Below are 23,352 nucleotides of genomic sequence, written 5' to 3'. Positions count from 1 at the left end.
TTCCGACCGAACACAAGCCCGTGATCCCTTCTCCAAGCTGGGGCAAAACCAGGAGTGGCGAAAAGGTCTGTGAAGATACAGTTGTCCACCTCTGCTGCCAAGCATCACGGAATCTGGTCCTTCCAATCAGGAAGGTCGGAAGCCTCTGATGTCACAGGTCATTCCAGCCTGGCAACCAGTTTGAAGGGAAACACGTAACTGCCACACTGGTGTCCAGTTTTGGATCTCGAGGTAAGGGCTGTTTCCAGCCACCGACCCAGCCTTGGACCATCCTCCAAAACTGTCCTCGAGGGGTCTGGATCGCTCTACTCCTCTCCAGCAGGTGCCCGGCTCTCTCCCCTCTTGGCACATGTTGGGCTCTCTCCATCCTTCCTATTCCTAAGTCAGGGCACATCTGGTGGGAGAAGGAGGAAAGTGACAAGGGAATTTGGGATGGGCCGAAACGTAAGAACTTACAAGACAGACATAAGTATGTCAAGAAGGTTCCAGGTACATGGACTTGTTGGAATTAAAAGTTAGTTTAAGGGACGCCTGGGTGGCTCAGTTGGTTAAGCGGCTGCCTTCGGCTCAGGTCACGATCCAGCATCCTGGAATTGAGTCCCACATCAGGCTCCTGGCTCCGCGGGGAGCCTGCTTCTCCCTCTGCCTCTGCCTGCCTCTGCCTGTGCTCACTCGCTCCCTCTCCCTCTCTCTCTGTCTGACAATATATAAATAAATTTTTTTTAAAAAAGTTTAAATCTCTTGTTTGGTAGACTTCTTCCGCTCCGTGTTTTACTGACATAGTGTTGGGGGTGGGGGTTCAGTGGTGGGGGAGCACTCACGCTCTCCTCTGAGGCATCTCTGAGCCCAAGAGACATTTTGGGAACCTGAACCGGTAGATAACTGTACCTGTGTTCTCACACACTTCAGACGATGTCTACAACTTAAGAAGTCCCTAGACCACCCAAAACCTGCCCCTTGATCGCAATTAATCAGCTCTAGTCTGCATCTGAAATTTGAAAGCCCGTGTATCACTCTCGACCCAGAAACTTCATGACCACCTGTGTATCTTATGAACAAAATGCCACATGCACAAAAAGCCTAGATGGAAAAATCTCCCGTTTAAGGCAGAATCTGTTTAACCAAGAAGGTGGGAAGCATGTGGTAGCACAGAAGCCGTCACGGAGGTATTGGCCGGCTGTCCATTAACATCAGAGGAAGCTTCTTCCCAACCTCCTACCTCCTACCTCTGCTTCTCACCTGTGCATCTGAATCTTGCTCACTCTCTCCTTCTGTGTTAAAATAACAGGACTGAAAATTTACCATTTTAACCATTTTTGAGGGTATGATTTGGTAGCAGTATGCACCTTCGGGTCTCTGTGCTACCATCAGCACCATCCTTCTCCAGAACTTTTTCGTCTTCCCTGAAACTGAAACTCTGCACCCACTGAAGGATAAATCCCGTTCTCCCCTTTCCCAGTCCCTGGCAAGCACCATTCCACTTTCTGTCTCTAGAGATTTGGCTATTTCACATAGCTCCTATCAGTAGAATCATGCAGTATTTTATGCGTATGTTTCTGATTTATTTCATTGAACAAAATGTCTTCCAAGCTCATTTGTGTTATAGTGTGTGACAGAATTCCTTCTTTTTTAAAGATGAATAATATCCATTCTGTGTGTGTATGTTTGCATTTTTACATGTTCCTTTCACAATCATATAATAACAGTAATACATACATACCATTTTTAGTTTATCCATCTATCTGTTGATGGACGCCAGTATTGGGTCCACATTTTGGCTAAGCCTTGCTTTCGATCCATTGTTTGCACTTGGATTAGAAACACATCTTTAATTCGAGATGTGCCTCAAGTTTTATTTTGCATTTCGATCAAACTTACGGATAGCTAAGGAGCCCAGTCCAAGCATAAATAAAGTCAAACCAGTTCACCCAGAAAACAATATGGAGGTTTCTCCAAAGATTTTAAAAAACCAAACAAACAAACCCAAAAAAACAGAAGTACTATATAATCTGGCACTCTTATTGCCGGGTATACAACCAAAGGAAATGAAAATAGGATAGTAAAGAAATATCTGCCCTCCTGTGTTCATTGCAGCATTACTCACAATAGCCAAGATAGGAAAACTACCCTGGTGTCCGTCAACGGAGGCGTGCATAAAGAGGATGTGAGGTACATACACAGGGAGCTGTAGATTGGTATTTGTATAGAGGTGAGAAAGTAGGAAATCCTGCCATTCGTGACAACATGGATGGACCTTGAGGGCATTATGTGGAATGAAATAAGACTGACAGAGAAAGACAAATACTGCGTGGTAACATTTATATGGGAAATCTTAAAAAACAACAAAAAGTCAAACTCAGAGAAACAGAAGGTTAAAAAAAAAAAAAAGGAGGTTGCCAGGGGTGGGGAAGGTGGAGAAACTAGGGAGAGGCTGGTAAAAAGGAGAAAACTTTTCAGTGAGAAGATGAAGTCTACAGATCTCCTATCAGACACAGTAACCGCACACAACACAGCACATAAATGAAATTAGCCAGGGGAGTAGAACTGACATGTTCTCACCCCCCAAAAAGATCAGTAGGTGAGGTCATGGATGTGTTAATTAACTAGGTTGTTAGAATCCCTTCACTGTGTACATCACTCGCAATGATGTACACTTTATTTTTTTTTAATTTATTTTTTATTTATTTTCAGCATAACAGTATTCATTGTTTTTGCACCACACCCAGTGCTCCATGCAATCTGTGCCCTCTCTAATACCCACCACCTGGTTCCCCCAACCTCCACCGCCCCTCCGCCACTTCAAACCCCTCAGATTGTTTTTCAGAGTCCATAGTCTCTCATGGTTCACCTCCCCTTCCAATTTCCCCCAACTCCCTTTTTTTTTTAATTTTTTATTTTTTATAAACATATATTTTTATCCCCAGGGGTACAGGTCTGTGAATCACCAGGTTTACACACTTCACAGCACTCACCAAAGCACATACCCTCCCCAATGTCCACAATCCCACCCCCTTCTCCCAAACCCCCTCCCCCCAGCAACCCTCAGTTTGCCTTGTGAGATTAAGAGTCACTTATGGTTTGTCTCCCTCCCAATCCCATCTTGTTTCATTTATTCTTCTCCTACCCACTTAAGCCCCCATGTTGCATCACCACTTCCTCATATCAGGGAGATCATATGATAGTTGTCTTTCTCTGCTTGACTTATTTCGCTAAGCATGATACGCTCTAGTTCCATCCATGTTGTCGCAAATGGCAAGATTTCATTTCTTTTGATGGCTGCATAGTATTCCATTGTGTATATATACCACATCTTCTTGATCCATTCATCTGTTGATGGACATCTAGGTTCTTTCCATAGTTTGGCTATTGTGGACATTGCTGCTATAAACATTCGGGTGCACGTGCCCCTTTGGATCACTACGTTTGTATCTTTAGGGTAAATACCCAATAGTGCAATTGCTGGGTCATAGGGCAGTTCTATTTTCAACACTTTGAGGAGCCTCCATGCTGTTTTCCAGAGTGGCTGCACCAGCTTGCATTCCCACCAACAGTGTAGGAGGGTTCCCCTTTCTCCGCATCCTCGCCAGCATCTGTCATTTCCTGACTTGTTGATTTTAGCCATTCTGACTGGTGTGAGGTGATATCTCATTGTGGTTTTGATTTGTATTTCCCTGATGCCGAGTGATATGGAGCACTTTTTCATGTGTCTGTTGGCCATCTGGATGTCTTCTTTGCAGAAATGTCTGTTCATGTCCTCTGCCCATTTCTTGATTGGATTATTTGTTCTTTGGGTGTTGAGTTTGCTAAGTTCTTTATAGATTCTGGACACTAGTCCTTTATCTGATATGTCGTTTGCAAATATCTTCTCCCATTCTGTCAGTTGTCTTTTGATTTTGTTAACTGTTTCCTTTGCTGTGCAAAAGCTTTTGATCTTGATGAAATCCCAATAGTTCATTTTTGCCCTTGCTTCCCTTGCCTTTGGCGTTGTTCCTAGGAAGATGTTGCTGCGGCAGAGGTCGAAGAGGTTGCTGCCTGTGTTCTCCTCAAGGATTTTGATGGATTCCTTTCGCACATTGAGGTCCTTCATCCATTTTGAGTCTATTTTTGTGTGTGGTGTAAGGAAATGGTCCAATTTCATTTTTCTGCATGTGGCTGTCCAATTTTCCCAGCACCATTTATTGAAGAGGCTGTCTTTTTTCCATTGGACATTCTTTCCTGCTTTGTCGAAGATTAGTTGACTGTAGAGTTGAGGGTCTATTTCTGGGCTCTCTATTCTGTTCCATTGATCTATGTGTCTGTTTTTGTGCCAGTACCATGCTGTCTTGATGATGACAGCTTTGTAATAGAGCTTGAAGTCCGGAATTGTGATGCCACCAACGTTGGCTTTCTTTTTCAATATCCCTTTGGCTATTCGAGGTCTTTTCTGGTTCCATATAAATTTTAGAATTATTTGTTCCATTTCTTTGAAAAAGATGGATGGTACTTTGATAGGAATTGCATTAAATGTGTAGATTGCTTTAGGTAGCATAGACATTTTCACAATATTTATTCTTCCAATCCAGGAGCATGGAACATTTTTCCATTTCTCTGTGTCTTCCTCAATTTCTTTAATGAGTACTTTATAGTTTTCTGAGTATAGATTCTGTGTCTCTTTGGTTAGGTTTATTCCTAGGTATCTTATGGTTTTGGGTGCAATTGTAAATGGGATGGACTCCTTAATTTCTCTTTCTTCTGTCTTGCTGTTGGTGTAGAGAAATGCAACTGATTTCTGTGCATTGATTTTATATCCTGACACTTTACTGAATTCCTGTATAAGTTCTAGCAGTTTTGGAGTGGAGTCTTTTGGGTTTTCCACATATAGTATCATATCATCTGTGAAGAGTGATAATTTGACTTCTTCTTTGCCGATTTGGATGCCTTTAATTTCCTTTTGTTGTCTGATTGCTGAGGCTAGGACCTCTAGTACTATGTTGAATAGCAGTGGTGATAATGGACATCCCTGCCGTGTTCCTGACCTTAGCGGAAAAGCTTTCAGTTTTTCTCCATTGAGAATGATATTTGCGGTGGGTTTTTCATAGAAGGCTTTGATGATATTGAGGTATGTGCCCTCTATCCCTACACTTTGAAGAGTTTTGATCAGGAAGGGATGCTGTACTTTGTCAAATGCTTTTTCAGCATCTATTGAGAGTATCATATGGTTCTTGTTCTTTCTTTTATTGATGTGTTGTATCACATTGACTGATTTGCGGATGTTGAACCAACCTTGCAGCCCTGGAATAAATCCCACTTGGTCGTGGTGAATAATCTTTTTAATGTACTGTTGAATCCTATTGGCTAGTATTTTGTTGAGTATTTTCGCATCTGTGTTCATCAAGGATATTGGTCTATAGCTCTCTTTTTTGGTGGGATCCTTGTCTGGTTTTGGGATCAAGGTGATGCTGGCCTCATAAAATGAGTTTGGAAGTTTTCCTTCCATTTCTATTTTTTGGAACAGTTTCAGGAGAATAGGAATTAGTTCTTCTTTAAATGTTTGGTAGAATTCCCCCGGGAAGCCGTCTGGCCCTGGGCTTTTGTTTGTTTGGAGATTTTTAATGACTGTTTCAATCTCCTTACTGGTTATGGGTCTGTTCAGGCTTTCTATTTCTTCCTGGTTCAGTTGTGGTAGTTTATATGTTTCTAGGAATGCATCCATTTCTTCCAGATTGTCAAATTTATTGGCGTAGAGTTGCTCATAGTATGTTCTTATAATAGTTTGTATTACTTTGGTGTTAGTTGTGATCTCTCCTCTTTCATTCATGATTTTATTTATTTGGGTCCTTTCTCTTTTCTTTTTGATAAGTCGGGCCAGGGGTTTATCAATTTTATTAATTCTTTCAAAGAACCAGCTCCTAGTTTCGTTGATTTGTTCTATTGTTTTTTTGGTTTCTATTTCATTGATTTCTGCTCTGATCTTTATGATTTCTCTTCTCCTGCTGGGTTTAGGGTTTCTTTCTTGTTCTTTCTCCAGCTCCTTTAGCTGTAGGGTTAGGTTGTGTACCTGGGACCTTTCTTGTTTCTTGAGAAAGGCTTGAACCGCTATATATTTTCCTCTCAGGACTGCCTTTGTTGTGTCCCACAGATTTTGAGCCGTTGTATTTTCATTATCATTTGTTTCCATGATTTTTTTCAATTCTTCTTTAATTTCCCGGTTGACCCATTCATTCTTTAGAAGGATGCTGTTTAGTCTCCATGTATTTGGGTTCTTTCCAAACTTCCTAATGTGGTTGAGTTCTAGCTTTAGAGCATTGTGGTCTGAAAATATGCAGGGAATGATCCCAATCTTTTGATACCGGTTGAGTCCTGATTTAGGACCGAGGATGTGATCTATTCTGGAGAATGTTCCATGTGCACTAGAGAAGAATGTATATTCTGTTGCTTTGGGATGAAATGTTCTGAATATATCTGTGATGTCCATCTGGTCCAGTGTGTCGTTTAAGGCCTTTATTTCCTTGCTGATCTTTTGCTTGGATGATCTGTCCATTTCAGTGAGGGGAGTGTTAAAGTCCCCTACTATTATTGTATTATTGTTGATGTGTTTCTTTGATTTTGTTATTAATTGGTTTATATAGTTGGCTGCTCCCACGTTGGGGGCATAGATGTTTAAAATTGTTAGATCTTCTTGTTGGACAGACCCTTTGAGTATGATATAGTGTCCTTCCTCATCTCTTATTATAGTCTTTGCCTTAAAATCTAATTGATCTGATAGAAGGATTGCCACTCCTGCTTTCTTCTGATGTCCATTAGCATGGTAAATTCTTTTCCACCCCCTCACTTTAAATCTGGAGGTGTCTTCGGGCTTAAAATGAGTTTCTTGGAGGCAACATATAGATGGGTTTTGTTTTTTTATCCATTCTGATACCCTGTGTCTTTTGACAGGGGCATTTAGCCCATTAACATTCAGGGTAACTATTGAGAGATATGAATTTAGTGCCATTGTATTGCCTGTAAGGTGACTGTTACTGTATATGGTCTCTGTTCCTTTCTGATCTACCACTTGTAGGCTCTCTCTTTGCTTAGAGGACCCCTTTCAATATTTCCTGTACAGCTGGTTTGGTATTTGCAAATTCTTTCAGTTTTTGTTTGTCCTGGAAGCTTTTAATCTCTCCTTCTATTTTCAATGATAGCCTAGCTGGATATAGTATTCTTGGCTGCATGTTTTTCTCGTTTAGTGCCCTGAAAATATCATGCCAGCTCTTTCTGGCCTGCCACGTCTCTGTGGATAAGTCAGCTGCCAATCTAATATTTTTACCATTGTATGTTACAGACTTCTTTTCCCTGGCTGCTTTCAGGATTTTCTCTTTGTCACTGAGACTTGTAAATTTTACTATTAGGTGACGGGGTGTGGGCCTATTCTTATTGATGTTGAGGGGCGTTCTCTGAACCTCCTGAATTTTGATGCTCGTTCCCTTTGCCATATTGGGGAAATTCTCCCCAATAATTCTCTCCAGTATACCTTCTGCTCCCCTCTCTCTTTCTTCTTCTTCTGGAATCCCAATTATTCTAATGTTGTTTCATCTTATAGTGTCACTTATCTCTCGAATTCTCCCCTCGTGGTCCAGTAGCTGTTTGTCCCTCTTTTGCTCAGCTTCTTTATTCTCTGTCATTTGGTCTTCTATATCACTAATTCTTTCTTCTGCCTCATTTATCCTAGCAGTGAGAGCCTCCATTTTTGATTGCACCTCATTAATAGCTTTTTTGATTTCAACTTGGTTAGATTTTAGTTCTTTTATTTCTCCAGAAAGGGCTTTTATATCTCTCGAGAGGGTTTCTCTAATATCTTCCATGCCTTTTTCGAGCCCGGCTAGAACCTTGAGAATTGTCATTCTGAACTCTAGATCTGACATATTACCAATGTCTGTATTGATTAGGTCCCTAGCCTTCGGTACTGCCTCTTGTTCTTTTTTTTGTGTTGAATTTTTCCATCTTGTCATTTTGTCCAGATAAGAGTATATGAAGGGGCAAGTAAAATACTAAAAGGGTGGCAACAACCCCAGGAAAATATGCTTTAACCAAATTAGAAGAGATCCAAAATCGTGAGGGGGGAGAAAGGGGATAAAAAGAGGTTCAAAAAGGAAGAAAGAAAGAAAAAAAATAGAAAAAAGAAAAAGAAAGAAAAGAAAAGAATTTAAAAAAGAGAAAACAACTAAGAAAAATGTAAAAAAGAAAAAATATATATATTAGATAAACTAGTAAAAAATCGTTAAAAAAGAAAAAGGTAGCAGTTAAAAAAAAATTTTTTTTACCCGAAGGCGAGAAAAAAAAAAAATGAAAAAGAAAAAAATTAAATTAACTGCAAGACTAAAAAATATCACAGGAAAAAGCCATGAGTTCCACGCTTGGCTTTCTCCTCCTCTGGAATTCTGCTGCTCTCCTTGGTATTGAAACCGCACTCCTTGGTAGGTGAACTTGGTCTCGGGTGGATTTCTTGTTGATCTTCTGGGGGAGGGGCCTGTTGTAGTGATTCTCAAGTGTCTTTGCCCCAGGCGGAATTACACCGCCCTTACCTGGGGCCAGGGTGAGTAATCCGCTCAGGTTTGCTTTCAGGAGCTTTTGTTCCCTGAGCGCTTTCCGTAGAGTTCCGGAGGATGGGAATACAAATGGCGGCCTCCTGGTCTCCGGCCCGGAGGAGCCGAGAGCCCAGGGCCCCCATCCTCAGTGCGCCCTCAGAGAACAGCGCCCAGTTACTCCCATCTGCCCGACCTCCGGCCGCACTCCGAGCTCACTGAGTCTGCGACCGGTTCAAGGTCACCCCGAGCTGCGAGCTTACTGTCGGCTCTGTCTCTGTAGCCGGCTTTCCCGTTCCAATACCCGCAAGCTCTGCGACACTCAGACACCCCCGATCCTTCTGTGACCCTGCGGGACCCGAGGCCACGCTGACCCCGTGTGGGCTTTGCCCCGGGTAGTCCTCTGGAGCGATGTCCCTCAGCGGAACAGACTTTTAAAAGTCCTGATTTTGTGCGCGGTTGCTCCGCCGCTTGCCGGGAGCCGGCCCCTCCCCCCCGGGGTCTATCTTCCCGTCGCTTTGGATTCACTTCTCCGCCGGTCCTACCTTTCAGAAAGTGGCTGTTTTTCTGTTTCCAGAATTGCTGTTCTTCTTCTCTTCGATCTGCCGATGGATTTTCAGGTGTTTCCAATCTTTAAATAAGCTATCTAGCTGATCTCCGGCTAGCTGAAGTAGTCTCAGCCTGCTACTTCTCTGCCATCTTGACTCCTCCGATGTACACTTTAAATTGTATCGTTTTATATGTCAGTTACACCTCAATAAAACTGAAATTTTAAAAAAGTAGTTGATCCAAGGTGCAGGGACCGACTGCTACCTTTGTTTGCAATTGTTAACCTTCACATTTGGATGAGGTCTCAGAGAGCCTGCAGGTGGCCTTGGGGTTCCCGCACAGCGTCCATGGGTCCTGGACCTCCTGCGGGTCCCACACTGCCCCATGAAGGACACGTGACTCGTGGCTGCAGAAGTTCAATCTCTAGGAAGCCTATTTGCATTCAGATTTCCATTCCTGATGTTTTCAGCCATCAGACCTGAGTTGACCCTCCCATAACAAAACAGAAGTCTGGGATTTGTGATTTATTTATTTATTTTTAAAGGTTTTATTTCTTTATTTGACAGACATCACCAGTAGGCAGAGAGGCAGGCAGAGAGAGAGGGGTGGGGAGGCAGGCTCCCCACCGAGCAGAGAGCCCGATGTGGGGCTCGATCCCAGGATACTGAGACCATGACCCGAGCTGAAGGCAGAGGCTTTAACCCACTGCCACCTAGGCACCTCTGGGAATTGATTCTTAGAACAAGGGATGTGATGCGCTAAAGACTGAAGCAAGACCCCAGGATTCACCTCGGCTGCTCTGATTCAAGTCCTCTGTCCTGTTCACGATGTCCCTTCTCCATTTGCTCAGACTCCTGTTGGTAGACAATCTGGAGAACATAAACCAGTAGTTAGAATATGCTTGTCTAAAAGATGGGGCGGTGAGAATGGGAAAGTAATGGTTTTGTTATAAAGCAGCACATGCCCTTGTGCAAATCCTCCTGCCTTCAGGGTCCCATCTCTTCAACCTATAAAATAAAATACGTAGATAAGATGACCTGTAAGCGTTCTGCCCGTGTTAACATAACCAAGGCAGTGAGGAAGCAAACTGGACCAGACCAGGGACGCAAAGGCTAGGGGTTAAATTGTGTGCTCCCGTCCAAGCCCCCCTTTCCCCTCTTCATATGTTGAAGTCCTAACCCCTGGTACCTCAGAACGTGATTTTTTTCTTCTTCTTTTTCTTTTCTTTTTTTCCTTTGGTGGTGGGTCTGTACAGAGGAAAATCAAAGTAAAATGAAGCCTTTAGGGTGGACGTTGTGATCTCAAGGTCATGAGCCCCAAGCTAGGCATGGCACTCAGCAGGGAGTCTGCTTCTCTCTCTCTCTCTTTCTCCCCCTCTGCCCGCCCCTTGCTCATGCACTCTCTAAAATAAATATATAACTCTTAAAAAAAGAAAAAGGAAAATTTAGATACAGAGACTCCCAGGTAGAGAGAAGAGAGTGTGATGATACATAGAGAGGGGACAGTCGTCTACAAGCCAAGGAGAGAGGATGAGACCGAGCCCCCGCACCCCCCCAACCCCGCCAAGGAACCAGGCCTGCCCACACCTGGATCTCACACTCCCAGCCTCCAGAACTTGGAGACAATTCATCTCTGTTGTTAAGGCCCCTGGGTTGTCTTATTTTGTTGCAGCTTCCCTGTAAACCCATCCAACCAGTATTTTGCATAAGAGGGAATTCAGATTCAGTCACTTTCCTAGCACTTCTGTGGCCCCTTCCATTAAAGTAAGCCAGGTCCCAAGGCTTCAAAGAAGAACTAGTTCTTTCATACAGATTAGAAACTTGAGCTTTCTTAGCCTCTGACATTTCCTGGTCACCGTGAACGTGCTAGTTTGGGGGCAAAAAATGGTTGAAAGACTTTAAGAGAAGAATGATTCACAAATCTTGAGGATGGCTGCCAGTTATCTTAATAAAATTGATGTGTTAAAGAGAAACAGGAGCCAACACAGGCAATTACTTAGAAAATTAAGGGCTGGAAAGGCTTCTTCAAGTATGGTGTCAAAACAGAAGAAAAGTAGGAAGAGAAAGTGAGGGTCATCTGGGGGGCTTGGATGGTTAAGCGTCTGCCTTTGGCTCAGATCATAGCCCCAGAGTCCTGGGATCGAGTTCCACATCAGGGCTCCCTGCTTAGCAGGGAGCCTGCTTCTCCTTTTGCCTCTGCCTCTCTCTCTCTCTGTCTCTCATGAATAAATAAGTAAAAATCTTTAAAAACATTATTTCCTATGGCAGAAAATAAAAGTAAAACATTAAGTTAAAAAGGTCAATGACAAATAGGGGGAAATATTTGTACTTAATACAAATACAAAAAGAGAAAGCTTTATATTTTAAATACTAATAAATGAAGAGATCTTAATGAAGCCACATTAAAAGGTATAGATCTGGGGCACCTGGGTAGCTCAGTCGGTTAAGTGTCTGCCTTTGGCTCAGGTTTTGACCCTGGGGTTCTAGGATAGAGACCAGCATTAGGCTCCCTGCTTAGCGGGGAGTCTGCTTCTCCCTCTCCCTCTGCTGCTCCCCCTGCTTGTGCCCTTTCTCTGTCAAATAAATTAATAATATGTATATATTTTTAAAAGGTACAGGTCCAGGGGCGCCTGGGTGGCCCAGTGGGTTAAAGCCCCTGTCTTCGGCTCAGGTCATGATCCCAGGGTCCTGGGATTGAGCCCCATGTCCGGTTGTCTGCTCACCAGGGAGCCTGCTTCCCACCCCCACCTGCCTCTCTGCCTATTTGTGATCTCAGTCTGTCAAATAAACAAATAAAATCTTTAAAAAAAATACTGGTGCAGATCTGGTACTTCTGGCCCAGACAGAATCACAGGGTTCAGATTTGCCTTCCCTGCTTAAAGAAGTTTCTAGGAGGGGGAAATATATGAATATATGAAATGACAGGTTTTAGCCATTTGGAGAGAGGAGTGAGCCCCCAAGAGCTTCCAGTTCACCGCCCAGAAAGTTATCTAGGCTGAGGTATGTGGCAGGGGTCCTGGGGGTGCCCAGGATGTCTCTGAGTTGCAGGGACAGAGTTGGGTGGTGAGGGGGAGGGGGGCATGACAGCCAGAGTTCACAGGCAGAGAACCAGAGTGGACAGAGAGGCAGGAGGGTGTCCCAGTCTTCAGGTGAGCAGGTCAGGGCCTATGGGGGAGGCAAGCGCTGGAGGCCAGGACCCAGTAGACCGGGCAGGCGGGGGGCTCTGCCTGTCTTCCCCAAGGTGCTCAGCATAGCTTCCTTCCTTTACCTGCTGAAAATGGAAAAGAACACAGAAGAAACGTGCCTGGAGGTCTTCCAGTCTCAGGCCCAGGGGAAGTGTGGTCACCTCTCATGAATTCCAGCATTCTGATGGTGAGAAGTCCGTTGGTGGGAATTCGGGCACAGACCACACTTACTAGCAGCAAGAGCTGGGCAGGACTTCCGGGCTACACAGCCACAGCCATGGTGGACAGAGCAGCTTCCAGAGAAGCGCACCTTTTGTGCAGGATTAGTTTGATGCAACAGCTCAGTGAGAGAAATGAGGAATGGTTTATGTGCCCATCATTAGCATAAATCAGTACTATTACCTTTGGAAAGAGTGTTACCTGGAGAAAACTTCCTCTGTTGATTTTGTATGTATCTAAATCTCCTAGAAGCTAAACCATTTTCTTGCTAGCATTGTAACAGGGGATGGTTGTTCTTAAGGGCCTGGGAGCCATCTCTTTGAAATGTAAACCTCAAGGAAGGTAGTGTCTCTCTGTCACCAGGAGAGTTAAGGGTGGGCCCTAGACACCTAGCTCTGAGCTTTAACGACCTGTTTGTCAGAAACGGGTAAGTAGTTTTCTTTTTCCTTTGGACAGAGACAACTGGCACGGATGGGCACCAAGATGACAAGGTAAATTTAGGATGAACAATGAAAAACTTATAGCAAATGCCGCTGGCAAGTCCTGTGACCCTGAAACAGGTGTATTGTTTTGCTGGAGAACTTCTATGTAATGGATTGTATCTGCCGAGCTGATTGAAAAGGCGAGGTTCATTTTTCTCCTTGCTGTCTTGTTAGTAGTTTGCTCGCCCGCCGGAGGCCGAAGCCTGGGAACCACGGCGAGCGGTGACCTGAACTCGGACAGGAAGCGAGAGCTGCGCGGCGGCACTACGCATGCGCGAACACGCACACAGGCCGAGCTGCACATGCGCAGGACGGCAGCGGCGGTGGGCCTGTTGGAGCCCACTGGGGAGCCCGACAAATATCTGACCTCTGTTTACCGTGAGTTCAAGAGCCAACAAGTTAGGGGACGTCTCGAAAAAGCCACACTTAAAAAGAAAAAAGGCAAGGGAGGGGAGGGAAAGGTAGGGAAGGGAAAAGGAAGGGAGAGGGAAGCAAAAGGGAAAGGAAGGAAAGGAGAAATAAAGGGAAAAACTGAAAAGAAAAAGACAATCCCGCCTTATCTAGGATGAGAGTAGCGGTAGAGGGTACGTGGCTGCCTGCTGAGGGAGAACTGAGAGAATGGGAGTAGCTACTGAGACAGGCGCCCCGGAGTTGCCCGCGGGACTCTTCCTGAGTCCCTGCTCCTATTTCTTTCTAGTTTTCTCCGTGTTTCCCCTTCACAAAGCAGCTCCTCCTTGTTTGTCACTCAGTCTTATTTATTTGACACAGAGAGAGAGAGATCACAAGTAGGCAGAGAGGCAGGTGCAGGGTGGGGGGTAAGCAGGCTCCCTGCTGAGCAGAGAGCCCCATGCGGGGCTCGATCCCAGGACCCTGAGATCATGACCTGAGCCGAGGCAGCTGCTTCACTGACTGAGCCACATCACACCCCTGATCCCCACCACTCTCCTACTTTTCCATCTCCAGGCACTGGAGTTCTTCCATCACTCCTGCTTCTCAGGACAAGCCCGCTGCTCCTCTGCTGTGTGGCTGATCTTCGCTGTTGCTGCCTCCTGACCTCCACTCAGCGGCCACCTATAGCCCTGGACGCTTTCCGGTTCCAGAAGCATTGGCTGCTCTGACTCTTCTGTGCTCTGGGAGCCACACGTGCTACTGCCATCAGCTCACACCTTCCGAACCACCTCCCTGGATCCGTATTCCTTCTCAGCCTTCGGTGGCCTCTAGCCTCTCCCCCTTTCTCAGCTGGTCCCTCTCTCTATCCTCCAAGTCTCTTGAGCTTCACCCCCTTCTCAGCAGCCTCGGCTCCCCCTTCTCTTCAACTGGATCCGTCCTGATCTCAGTTTCTCTAGGTGTCCAGGCTGAAACCACCATGTTCTGCTCCAGTGTTCCCAAGCACTCCCTTTCTCACCTGTCATCAGTCACCGGACTATTTGCTTTCTTGCCTGTTTGTTACTGCTTTATTGTGTGCTTCCACCATCCTGTTTCTTGTGCCTTTTCATTCAGGTCTTTCCTCATTTGAGTTGTTTCCTAATCTGCCTTTACCTGCCACCTTGCAGAGACCCAAAGCTTCTTAAATATACATTTTAAGTCCTAGGTGTCTCATATGTTATATCTGTTTCCAAGCTGCCATACTGTTTCTCCTCTTTGTTTCCGTGTCTGCAGAATCTAGCCTCTGCTGTTCCCAGTCCATCAACTGTGTCCCAATTCTGAATGCCATCCCTCTCCTTGAGCTGCTGTAATCAGATGCTGATGTCCCTGTGGCTCTTCTGACCTTGGTGGTTTCACTTTCTGAAATTGCTCCAGGCTTAGGAGTTCATCTCATTTATCAGAACTGCACCCCAACCCCAACACACACACACACACACACACACACACACACACACACACACACACAATTTTCCCTTTGGTTTCTCTTTACTCCATTGCTTGTTGTTCCTCTATAGAGTGCTGTGTTCATCTCCTAAATATCTCACATCTCCCAAGCTATTCCAAATCCCCATGAGGACCCCATTATTTCAATCCTTATTTGTTCAACTTCTCCAACATCTCCTGTGATAGATCTGTCCCCAAACTGTTACCTTCCCTGACCACCTGAGTTTTGCCAATCTCCTACCGTAGCCAGTGTGTTGTATAAATAATTTTTCAGATACCTCTCCCTCCCTGCTCCCTGGGAGAGAACCTCTACATCTTTGGAATCCTGAGTGATAGGAGTGTTTGTTACTCACACTGGGCCCCGTGGACTAAACTTGAGTTTGTGCTAATGAGATGAGTCAGGATAGGGCCACCCATACCAGGAACTCCAACAGGGGTGGGGCTTTGAACCACTTGATATCAGCCCAATCTCTAGGGGAAGGAAGAGAGTTGGAGACTGTGTTCGAGGTATGGCCAATGATGGAGTTAATCACACTTGCATAATGAAACCCCAATAACAACTCTGGTCACCAAGCTCAGGTGAGCTTCATGACGGGTGATATGCATCTATGTGCCAAGACATCCGTGGGATGCTTCCCGAGGACACTGAAGCTTGGTATTTGAGACAGCCCCAGTATTCTCTGGTGCTACCATCTCCCAAGATGGTTTCCTCCAATATTCAGGATTCCTGCCATTAACTCTTTCTTCTCCATGCCTCTCTTATTTGACAGCTTTAGCTCCTCCTATCTTACTGTGTTTCTCAGAAAGTTCTCCCAAACCCTCATTTCTTTCCAGTTGTTCTATTTCATCCCATACTGTAGATTTTCCTTCTACCAAAGAAGGGTGCTCCCTTGCACCTGTGGGTCTGCTTGCCATGGATCATCGCCTAAAATGTATAATCTCACTGAGGCACGTTGCCTTTGTTGTGAATTTCAGATTATCTAGGTCCCCATAGCTCTATCTTCCTTCTTTCCCTTTTCCTGCCTCAATATCTTTGCCTTTTTTCTCGCTTTAAGACACAAACTCAGGGTTCACTTTATCTTCTTTTTTTTTTTCTACATAAAAAGTAACTTACACTTGGGGCGCTTGGGTGGCTCAGTGGGTTAAATGTCTGCCTTCGGCTTAGGTCATGATCTCAGGGTCCTGGGATCGAGACCGCCCGCATCCGCATCCGGTTCTCTGCACAGAGGGGAGCCTGCTTCCCCTGTCTCTTTCTGACTGCCTCTCTGCCTACTTGTGATCTCTCTCTGTCAAATAAATAAATAAAATCTTTAAAAAACACCCACATCCTCATTAAAAAAAACTTACACTTATTTTTCAAAGGTAAGAAGTGTGGCTGAATAATCACAACCCCATTAAGAAAGAGTATCATTGGACAGTGAACAGTAAGACCAATTGAGATGACCACAAACACCACGAAGATGAAGACTTTTATCTTTATTATGTTTCCTCAAGAGACACATTGCAGTGTCTCTTTAATAACCTAAAATAACATAAAACAACTTACAAACGTGTCATCCAGGCAAGTAAAAGAATTACAACTGATTCCCACAATTTAATAATGAAGACTACATGTCAAATAAACATTTACAGTAATAACAACTTGAGGGAATCACCTCTTTAGTTTTAAGTGTAATTGATATATAACTATAGTAAAAGCACAAAAACCTATCCCGAATATGTCAACAATATTTTATCTACAGGTGTAATCTCATCACAAAACTTTGTAGGAACATGTTTTGAAAACTATGACTATTTCAGAACATTTAAAAATAAATACATAAATATAAAATATAAAAATAAATAAAATAGTTCTAAGGACAACATTTTCAAAATATACCAATGAAATTCATGGCATAATATTAGGCTATTATAATCCTGTCATCTCTCCTTTTATATTTTTGAAGTAATCTCCTCCTTGTTTGTGTCCCAATGCATAAAAAACAGGATCTCCAACTCCTACCTCAAGGGAGATTTGAATTAAAAAATCTGAAATATTTGGTACCACCCCAGGAAAGGGTGGATCCTGAAAAAAAGCCTGGTTTCTTATTGTCCTTCTCTGGACTCCTATAGGTACTCCCAGCTCCTCGGAGTACAATATGAAAATTCCCTTTAGCTAATTTTAGAAGGTCTTGGGTTCTTCTAGATTATCTGCACAAGAGACTCCTCTCTTCCTTCCTCATGCCTGTTGTTAGTGTCTAGATTGATTTCCTGCTGTAAACCTGCGTCTCCCCGGGGCTCAGGGATCTGAAATTGAGAGAAAGAGAGGAAGTCAGATCGCAAGGAGTCAACGCTCCAGACATCTTGGTCAGTTCTAACCAGAATTTAGACTAATTCATAAACCCAACTTTATCTCTAATCCTTCATTCTAAACCCCAATTCATTATCAGTTATGACTCTTGGACTTTGGTGACCCTGACCCCCCAAATGTTTTCATGAGCCTAAGGTCACACCCGGTTATCTGCTTGATAGCCAGGACTCTAGGTGATTCTGCTCAGGGAGTAAAGCAAACTTGAGGGTCGCCTGGGTGGCTCAGGCGGTTGAGCGTCTGCCTTCGGCTCAGGTACCCGGGAATAAGTTGCACATCAGGCTCCTTGCTCAAATGAGGAGCCTGCTTCTCCCTCTGCCTGCTATTCCCCTGCCTGTGTTCTCTCTCTGTCTCTCACAAATAAAATCTTTAAAAATAAAACAAAAACAAAACAACAACAACAACAACAAAACAAACAAACAAACTTGAGAGAATGTTGCTTTAGACCTGAAACTCACCTTGGTCCTTTTGTGCTACTTAAAGTCTGAACAAAGAACCATACTGCAAACATCAACATCATGAACCATGAGACCACCTAATCCTCCATTCTAACCCTAGATCCTAATGTTTAACCATAACACCGAGTCCTAAATTTGGTCAGTGCTACGTGGTCTGAATGTTTGTCTCTTCACCTCCCTCAAATTTGTACATTGAGGGCGCCTAGGTGGCTCAGTGGGTTAAGCCGCTGCCTTCGGCTCAGGTCATGATCTCAGGGTCCTGGGATCGAGTCCCGCATTGGGCTCTCTGCTCAGCAGGGAGCCTGTTTCCACCTCTCTCTCTCTCTGCCTGCCTCTCTGCCTACTTGCGATCTCTCTCTGTCAAATACATAAATAAAATCTTTAAAAAAAAAAATGGTACATTGAGATCCTAAAGCACAAGGTGATGGTGCTATAAGATGAGGTCTTTGGGATGATTGGGCCATGAGGGGGGGCCCTCAACAATGGCAGTAGTGCTCTGATAAAAGAAACCCCAGTGACATAACTCAGAACCCACTTAGTCTGCAACCCAGAAAAGGGTCCGGCACCCTGCTCTCAGACTTCCAGCCTCCAAACCATGAGAAATAAATGTCTGTTGCTCAAAGCCATGTAGTACTTCGTTGTGGGAGCCCGAAGGGACTGAGAACTAGTTCACATGATTTAAACCAAATCTTTACTTAATCCTCTGCCCAAATCTATAACTCTACGTGCTGATCACAATAAGCTATGCTAAAACTAGTATTTCTTTTTTTATTTTTTAAAAATTTTATTTATTTATTTGACAGACAGAGATCACAAGTAGGCAGAGAGGCAGGCAGAGAGAGAGGGGGAAGCAGGCTCCCGGCTGAGCAGAGAGCCCGATGTGGTGCTCGATCCCAGCACCCTGGGATCATGACCTAAGCTGAAGGCAGAGGCTTTAACCCACTGAGCCACCCAGGCGCCCTGAAACTAGTATTTCTGAAGGTTCACTCATTCTGACAAACTCCTTGACTGTGAACCTGAGGGGAAAGATGTAATGGAACGAGATGAGAGACTCGTCCAGAAGTGGGCAGGGGACCCAAAGGACTCACAGATGCCATGTGGCATCAGCAATGTGTTCGCAAGCAAATCTGGATGAACACACAGCTAGTCCTAATTTATCTTTTATTATTGGATAGATAGACTGTTCCATCCAATGTCCTATTGTTAGACATTTACTTTGTTGTAAATAAATCCCCAGAATTCATATCTCTGAGGCATGAAAGAGAAAGTAAAAACACAATGTAGGGGAAAAAATTGGAAACTTGCTCCCTTTTCACAGAAAGTCAACATTTCCTCAGAGCTATCATGTGGGTCCAGTTGGTTTCAATGGAATTATTTCAGCCAAGTCCATGCCTCTGTGACAAACTGGTTTTCCTGAGGTCCTTAAGGTTTTCCACACGTCTCCCTGAGTCATGGCTCTGTGGGGTTGTCAGCTCGTGGCTGGGACCTGAGTGCGTGTACGGCTTCCACCTCATAGCGCATGGAAGGCTGACGTGTGGGGCTAGTGAGATGAGGGTGGGCTCAGCTCCTGGATTCCTCAGATCTCCTCATTACACAAGAAATCATTGTGCCTGGACCCATGAGGACAGAGACCTACCTTCCCTTAGGCCGATGACCTCAGGCCTCCATGGCCCTAGGAGACCTAGGGCATCAGAGTGAGGCGGTCTCGCCCCCACACCCACAGGTCTGGATCAAAAGCCTGGATCTAGAAGACAAGCGGCCCCATGAGAACACAACTTCCAGATGGGCCCTGCCCCCGCGACCCCCGACCTGCTCCCTCCTATCGTCCAGACCCTTAATTCTGTCTGGTCCCAAATGCCCATGTCCCTCGCTGCACCTCCTCTCTCTCCCATTGGGCCCCACACCCCAAATCCCTCCAGCCAACCTACCTCTTCACACTCTTCTCGGGACACCCTGGTCCTCCAGTTCATGGATCGTATAAATTGGAATCTCAGTTTGTGGAACAAGGGTCGCTCGGACCGGTTCTTCCCATAGAGGAATGAAAAGATGGCCTGTTTGGGGGCCTGGTTATCCTCTTCCATATCACTGGCCAGGTAGCTGGAGAGAGACATCAGGTGGCTGGTCAGGAGCAGGACGGGAAGGATGCCCCTCCCCCATCTGAGCTCAGCTTCCCAGCAAGGACACAGGTTGCTTATTACCCAGTGTCACAGAGTGCCACTCAGTCATCAAGAAGGCATGGCTGGGCAGAGACTTCTCCCAGCTTGAGGATGGAGAGGGAACTCAATGGGAAGCCTGAGGGCATGTCCTGTGGGGGGACACCCACACCCACCCCTTCCCTTTAGCTAGTTTGTGCACAAACCTGTCTTCCCATAGAGCAAGGCCATAAACATCTCCCATGGGCAGGAGCTGACCCTGTTCTATTCTGTAACCATGACTTTCCTACCAAATGACTAATACAGGACTGGGTTCATTGGGTGCATTAATTCAACACGCACTTCTTGAACCTCTCTTCCCATTGCCTCATGTCCTTGGTCCATAAGGTGTACTCTATATGTATTTGTTGAATGAATAAATGATGCCTTTTCTCATGTTCAAGTGCAATACTCATCACCTCCTAGTCCCAACATAACTTAAACCTATGCAAAACAGAAGGAATTGTGCAGTGTCTTTGAGAGTGTGGTAATATCTTGACAAGTCCTGCAGGCATCAAGTCTAATGGGATTGGGGAAGGGGACAAAGGGGTGGGGCGGTGAGTGGATAGGCAATAACCATAGTCCAGAATATCCATGACACTCGGATTTTAACAGAAGTGCTGCTGTGGTGTAGAAGTCAGGGAGGTTGGCGGGGCAGGGAAGGGGGGAGCATCTGAAGATTTGGGAGTTGAAGTTGACCTTGAGGACAAGTCGTTTTCCTCAGGTATAGGTACAAAATTACCTAGACAGAAAACGCAATATAGGAACAGAGGGCAGTGTCCTTAGAAGGTTGAAACACCAAGGGGATGAGCAAGTCGGACGAAGACGAAAGGGTTGGATCCAAGCTCGGAAGCCTGGCCTTGACCCAGAACACCACTGGCCCTGGAGAGTGGAGGAGGAGACCAGAGCTTTGAAGGACTTCCTGCACATAGCGCCCACAGGCTTGGGGACGGTCTTGTAAGACACACCCGCGGAAGCATTCACAACAGATCTGTGCTATGTCTTGGGGGCGTGAATCGAGGCATTTGTGCTGGGAATGCTTAGGAGGAAAACAATTACGCTTGGTATCGCCGTAGGAAGGGGACAGACGGAGGGTCAGGACCGGCTGCTTCGCTAGTCTGTTTGCTCAGGGCAGGGCCGTGTCCGTTCCTTCCTTCTGTCCTCTTAGAAGGGTCTTCTGTTTGCTTCTCCTGGCTGACGTCAGGGTTGTTTGTGTTTACAAGGAACAGTCTAAAAAAACACTATACTATAATCCTATCGTTTTTATACACGGGGTCAACAGTTTTTTTTAAAAAAGTAGTTTAATAAACAGTTACAAATGGTTTAAAAAAAAAGTAGATGAAAGGTGAGGGTCCCACTTTCCCCCTACATCCACCCAGGTAGCGAATTCTACTGAGGGATGAGACAAAAATACTCACAGGGCTATGAAGAAATGGATTCGCTGGTACTGCCAGGAGAAGAGGCCAGCACGGCTGAAGTAAGCTATGACCATAGACAGGAGATACTGGCGGCAAGAGGAGACACAGTGTCAGAGAGAGGTCACATCCTGGGCGAGGAAAACCCGTGGGGGATGGGGACAGGAGGCTGGAGCAGGTGCTCCCGCTTTGACAGACTGGGTGAATTTGCTTATTTGGTGTCAAAAGGTTGGTTGCAATCCAAAGAAGTCAAGGGAAGAGTTGATGGTGCTCCCAGGATAGCAAGCTGTGCTGGTCTGAGGGCTTGTCTTCAGGACAGCCGGCCTCTGGAGGGTCTCTGAGAAGCTGGAGCCAAGGGGAGCCCCACCCAAGAGCTGAGAGAGAAGGGCCTTAAGGTGGCAACAGCCAGAGGGGCACGCCTGGGACTCAGGTCCCAGAGGACCTGCAGGAAACCACGAGGTCCCCAACGGGAAGTGTTGGCAGGATGAGGTTGGAGACAGGGTTTTGGAGGCATCGCCCTGCCCCAGGACAGATGTTGGAGCAAGAACACATCTGAGTGGAGAACAATGATACCTTGTCGGATACGCTCAGATTTTTGTCCCAGGCCAGGAATTTTTGAATGACAGGATCGTCTGTGAAAAGAGGGCATAGGTCAGGTTGACAAGCAGAATGGGGTTACTGTGGGAGCATTCCAGGGCAAAGAGGAGAATGATGCCTCTCCTGGGGAAGTTCCAGGATGTGGCCAGCGGTGAGGCTGATGGACAAAAGGGAGAAAAGACCAGTCACCGCCCAGGGAAAGTTGGTGGCTTCCGGCGTGGGGAGGCTGAGGGAGCACACCTGTAAGATTGGATGGGAAGTCAACAGGGATGCTGTCTCATCATGCATGGACATGCCACTGCGCAGACCACAGTCATTCCCTGTCATTTTCTCATCCCACAGTGACATAAGGGTATAAAGATGGCATGTCATTTCCACACCCCCTGCCCAACTCCACACACACAGCCAAAGACATTTAGAGTCAAAAGGCCAATAAGGGGCACCCAGGTGGCTCGAAGGGTTAAAGCCTCTGCCTTCGGCTCAGGTCATGATCCCAGGGTGCTGGGATCGAGTCCCACATCAGGCTCTCTCCTCAACGGGGAGCCTGCTTTCCCCCTCTTTTTCTGTCTGCCTCTGCCTGCTTGTGATCTCTCTCTCTCTCTCTTTCAAATAAATAAATAAATTATCCAAAAAAAAAAAAAACCCAAAAAGCAAAAGACCAATAAGAACTAAGACATCCACGGAGTGTAACTGAAACCAAGCTTTCTCATCCCAAGTACAGACCTTTCTCCAAGTCTCACCTAATCCTCTGTCATTTTTATGTGTCCCCAGTGAGGGATCATTATGGAGTCCTCCAAGGATGGAGAGCTCACCAACCTTCAGAGAATTCCTTTCCACTGGAAAATTCTTTTCCATTGGAAGCTTCTTGAATTTAAAGAGAAAATGGAAGAGGGTTGGAGGAGATCTTCTTACCAAGCAACTTTTTGAAGACCTCGTGGTGTTCAGGGAGCACTGAAGACACCCGTTGTCTCTTCAACTTCATCTTGAGGCCACACAGTGACTCCACGACCCAGATGTCCTCAGCGCCAGAGCCTGTCTCCTCATCTGACTCATCCCTTCCTCTCTTCCTTGTGGGGGACTCAGGCATGGGGCGGGGGTCTACCCAGGGGGCTGAGTGAAGAAACCAGGCTACAGTATAAGGCTTTTGTCTTTGGAATTCAGCCACCCCTTCTCCCCCTCCAAAAACCCCAACTTCCCCTTCATTCTCTCCAGCCTTACTGACAACGGACATCTCCCCAACCATGTTTCCATCTTTCTCCTTTGTTGATACACATCTGTGCCCATTCATCTTTGGCACTGTTTCACCACCCCCATCCTCAAAATTTCATTGTAGATAACTTCTCCCCTGGGAATAATGGCATAATTTCCTCTCTTCCTTTACCTCCTCTTTGGACCTCATCTCCTAACCCTCTTTCCCTGCTTCCTGGGCTTTCTTTCCATGGTTACAGTTTTGTCCCCAACTCCTGTACTTTCCTTCTCCAATCCCCGGCTTTCTGG

The 23,352-nt window shown here is 45.5% G+C and overlaps 1 protein-coding gene and 1 long non-coding RNA gene across 2 annotated transcripts in view; one reads left to right on the top strand and one right to left on the bottom strand.

The window, feature by feature from the left end:
* Positions 1-23,352, bottom strand: part of LOC116580723 — a 28,055-nt gene that overhangs the window by 4,428 nt on the left and 275 nt on the right. Inside the window, exons 2-6 of the mRNA XM_032327365.1 lie at positions 22,768-22,965; positions 21,727-21,890; positions 21,262-21,347; positions 19,580-19,748; positions 19,373-19,395 (exon numbers count right to left, since the gene is read on the bottom strand). Of these exons, the coding sequence (XP_032183256.1) occupies positions 19,373-19,395; positions 19,580-19,748; positions 21,262-21,347; positions 21,727-21,890; positions 22,768-22,965 (640 nt within the window). The remainder of the gene's footprint in view (positions 1-19,372; positions 19,396-19,579; positions 19,749-21,261; positions 21,348-21,726; positions 21,891-22,767; positions 22,966-23,352) is intronic.
* Positions 112-13,158, top strand: LOC116580585. Its single transcript, XR_004281717.1, has 3 exons — positions 112-231; positions 9,833-9,978; positions 12,952-13,158. It is a non-coding gene; the product is annotated as an uncharacterized LOC116580585 (long non-coding RNA).

The sequence above is a fragment of the Mustela erminea genome, chromosome 20 (genome assembly GCF_009829155.1).
Source record: "Mustela erminea isolate mMusErm1 chromosome 20, mMusErm1.Pri, whole genome shotgun sequence".
Lineage (NCBI taxonomy): Eukaryota > Metazoa > Chordata > Mammalia > Carnivora > Mustelidae > Mustela > Mustela erminea.
The sequence above is the reverse complement of the archived record's forward strand: the minus strand, read 5'-3'. Positions and strand labels throughout refer to the sequence as shown.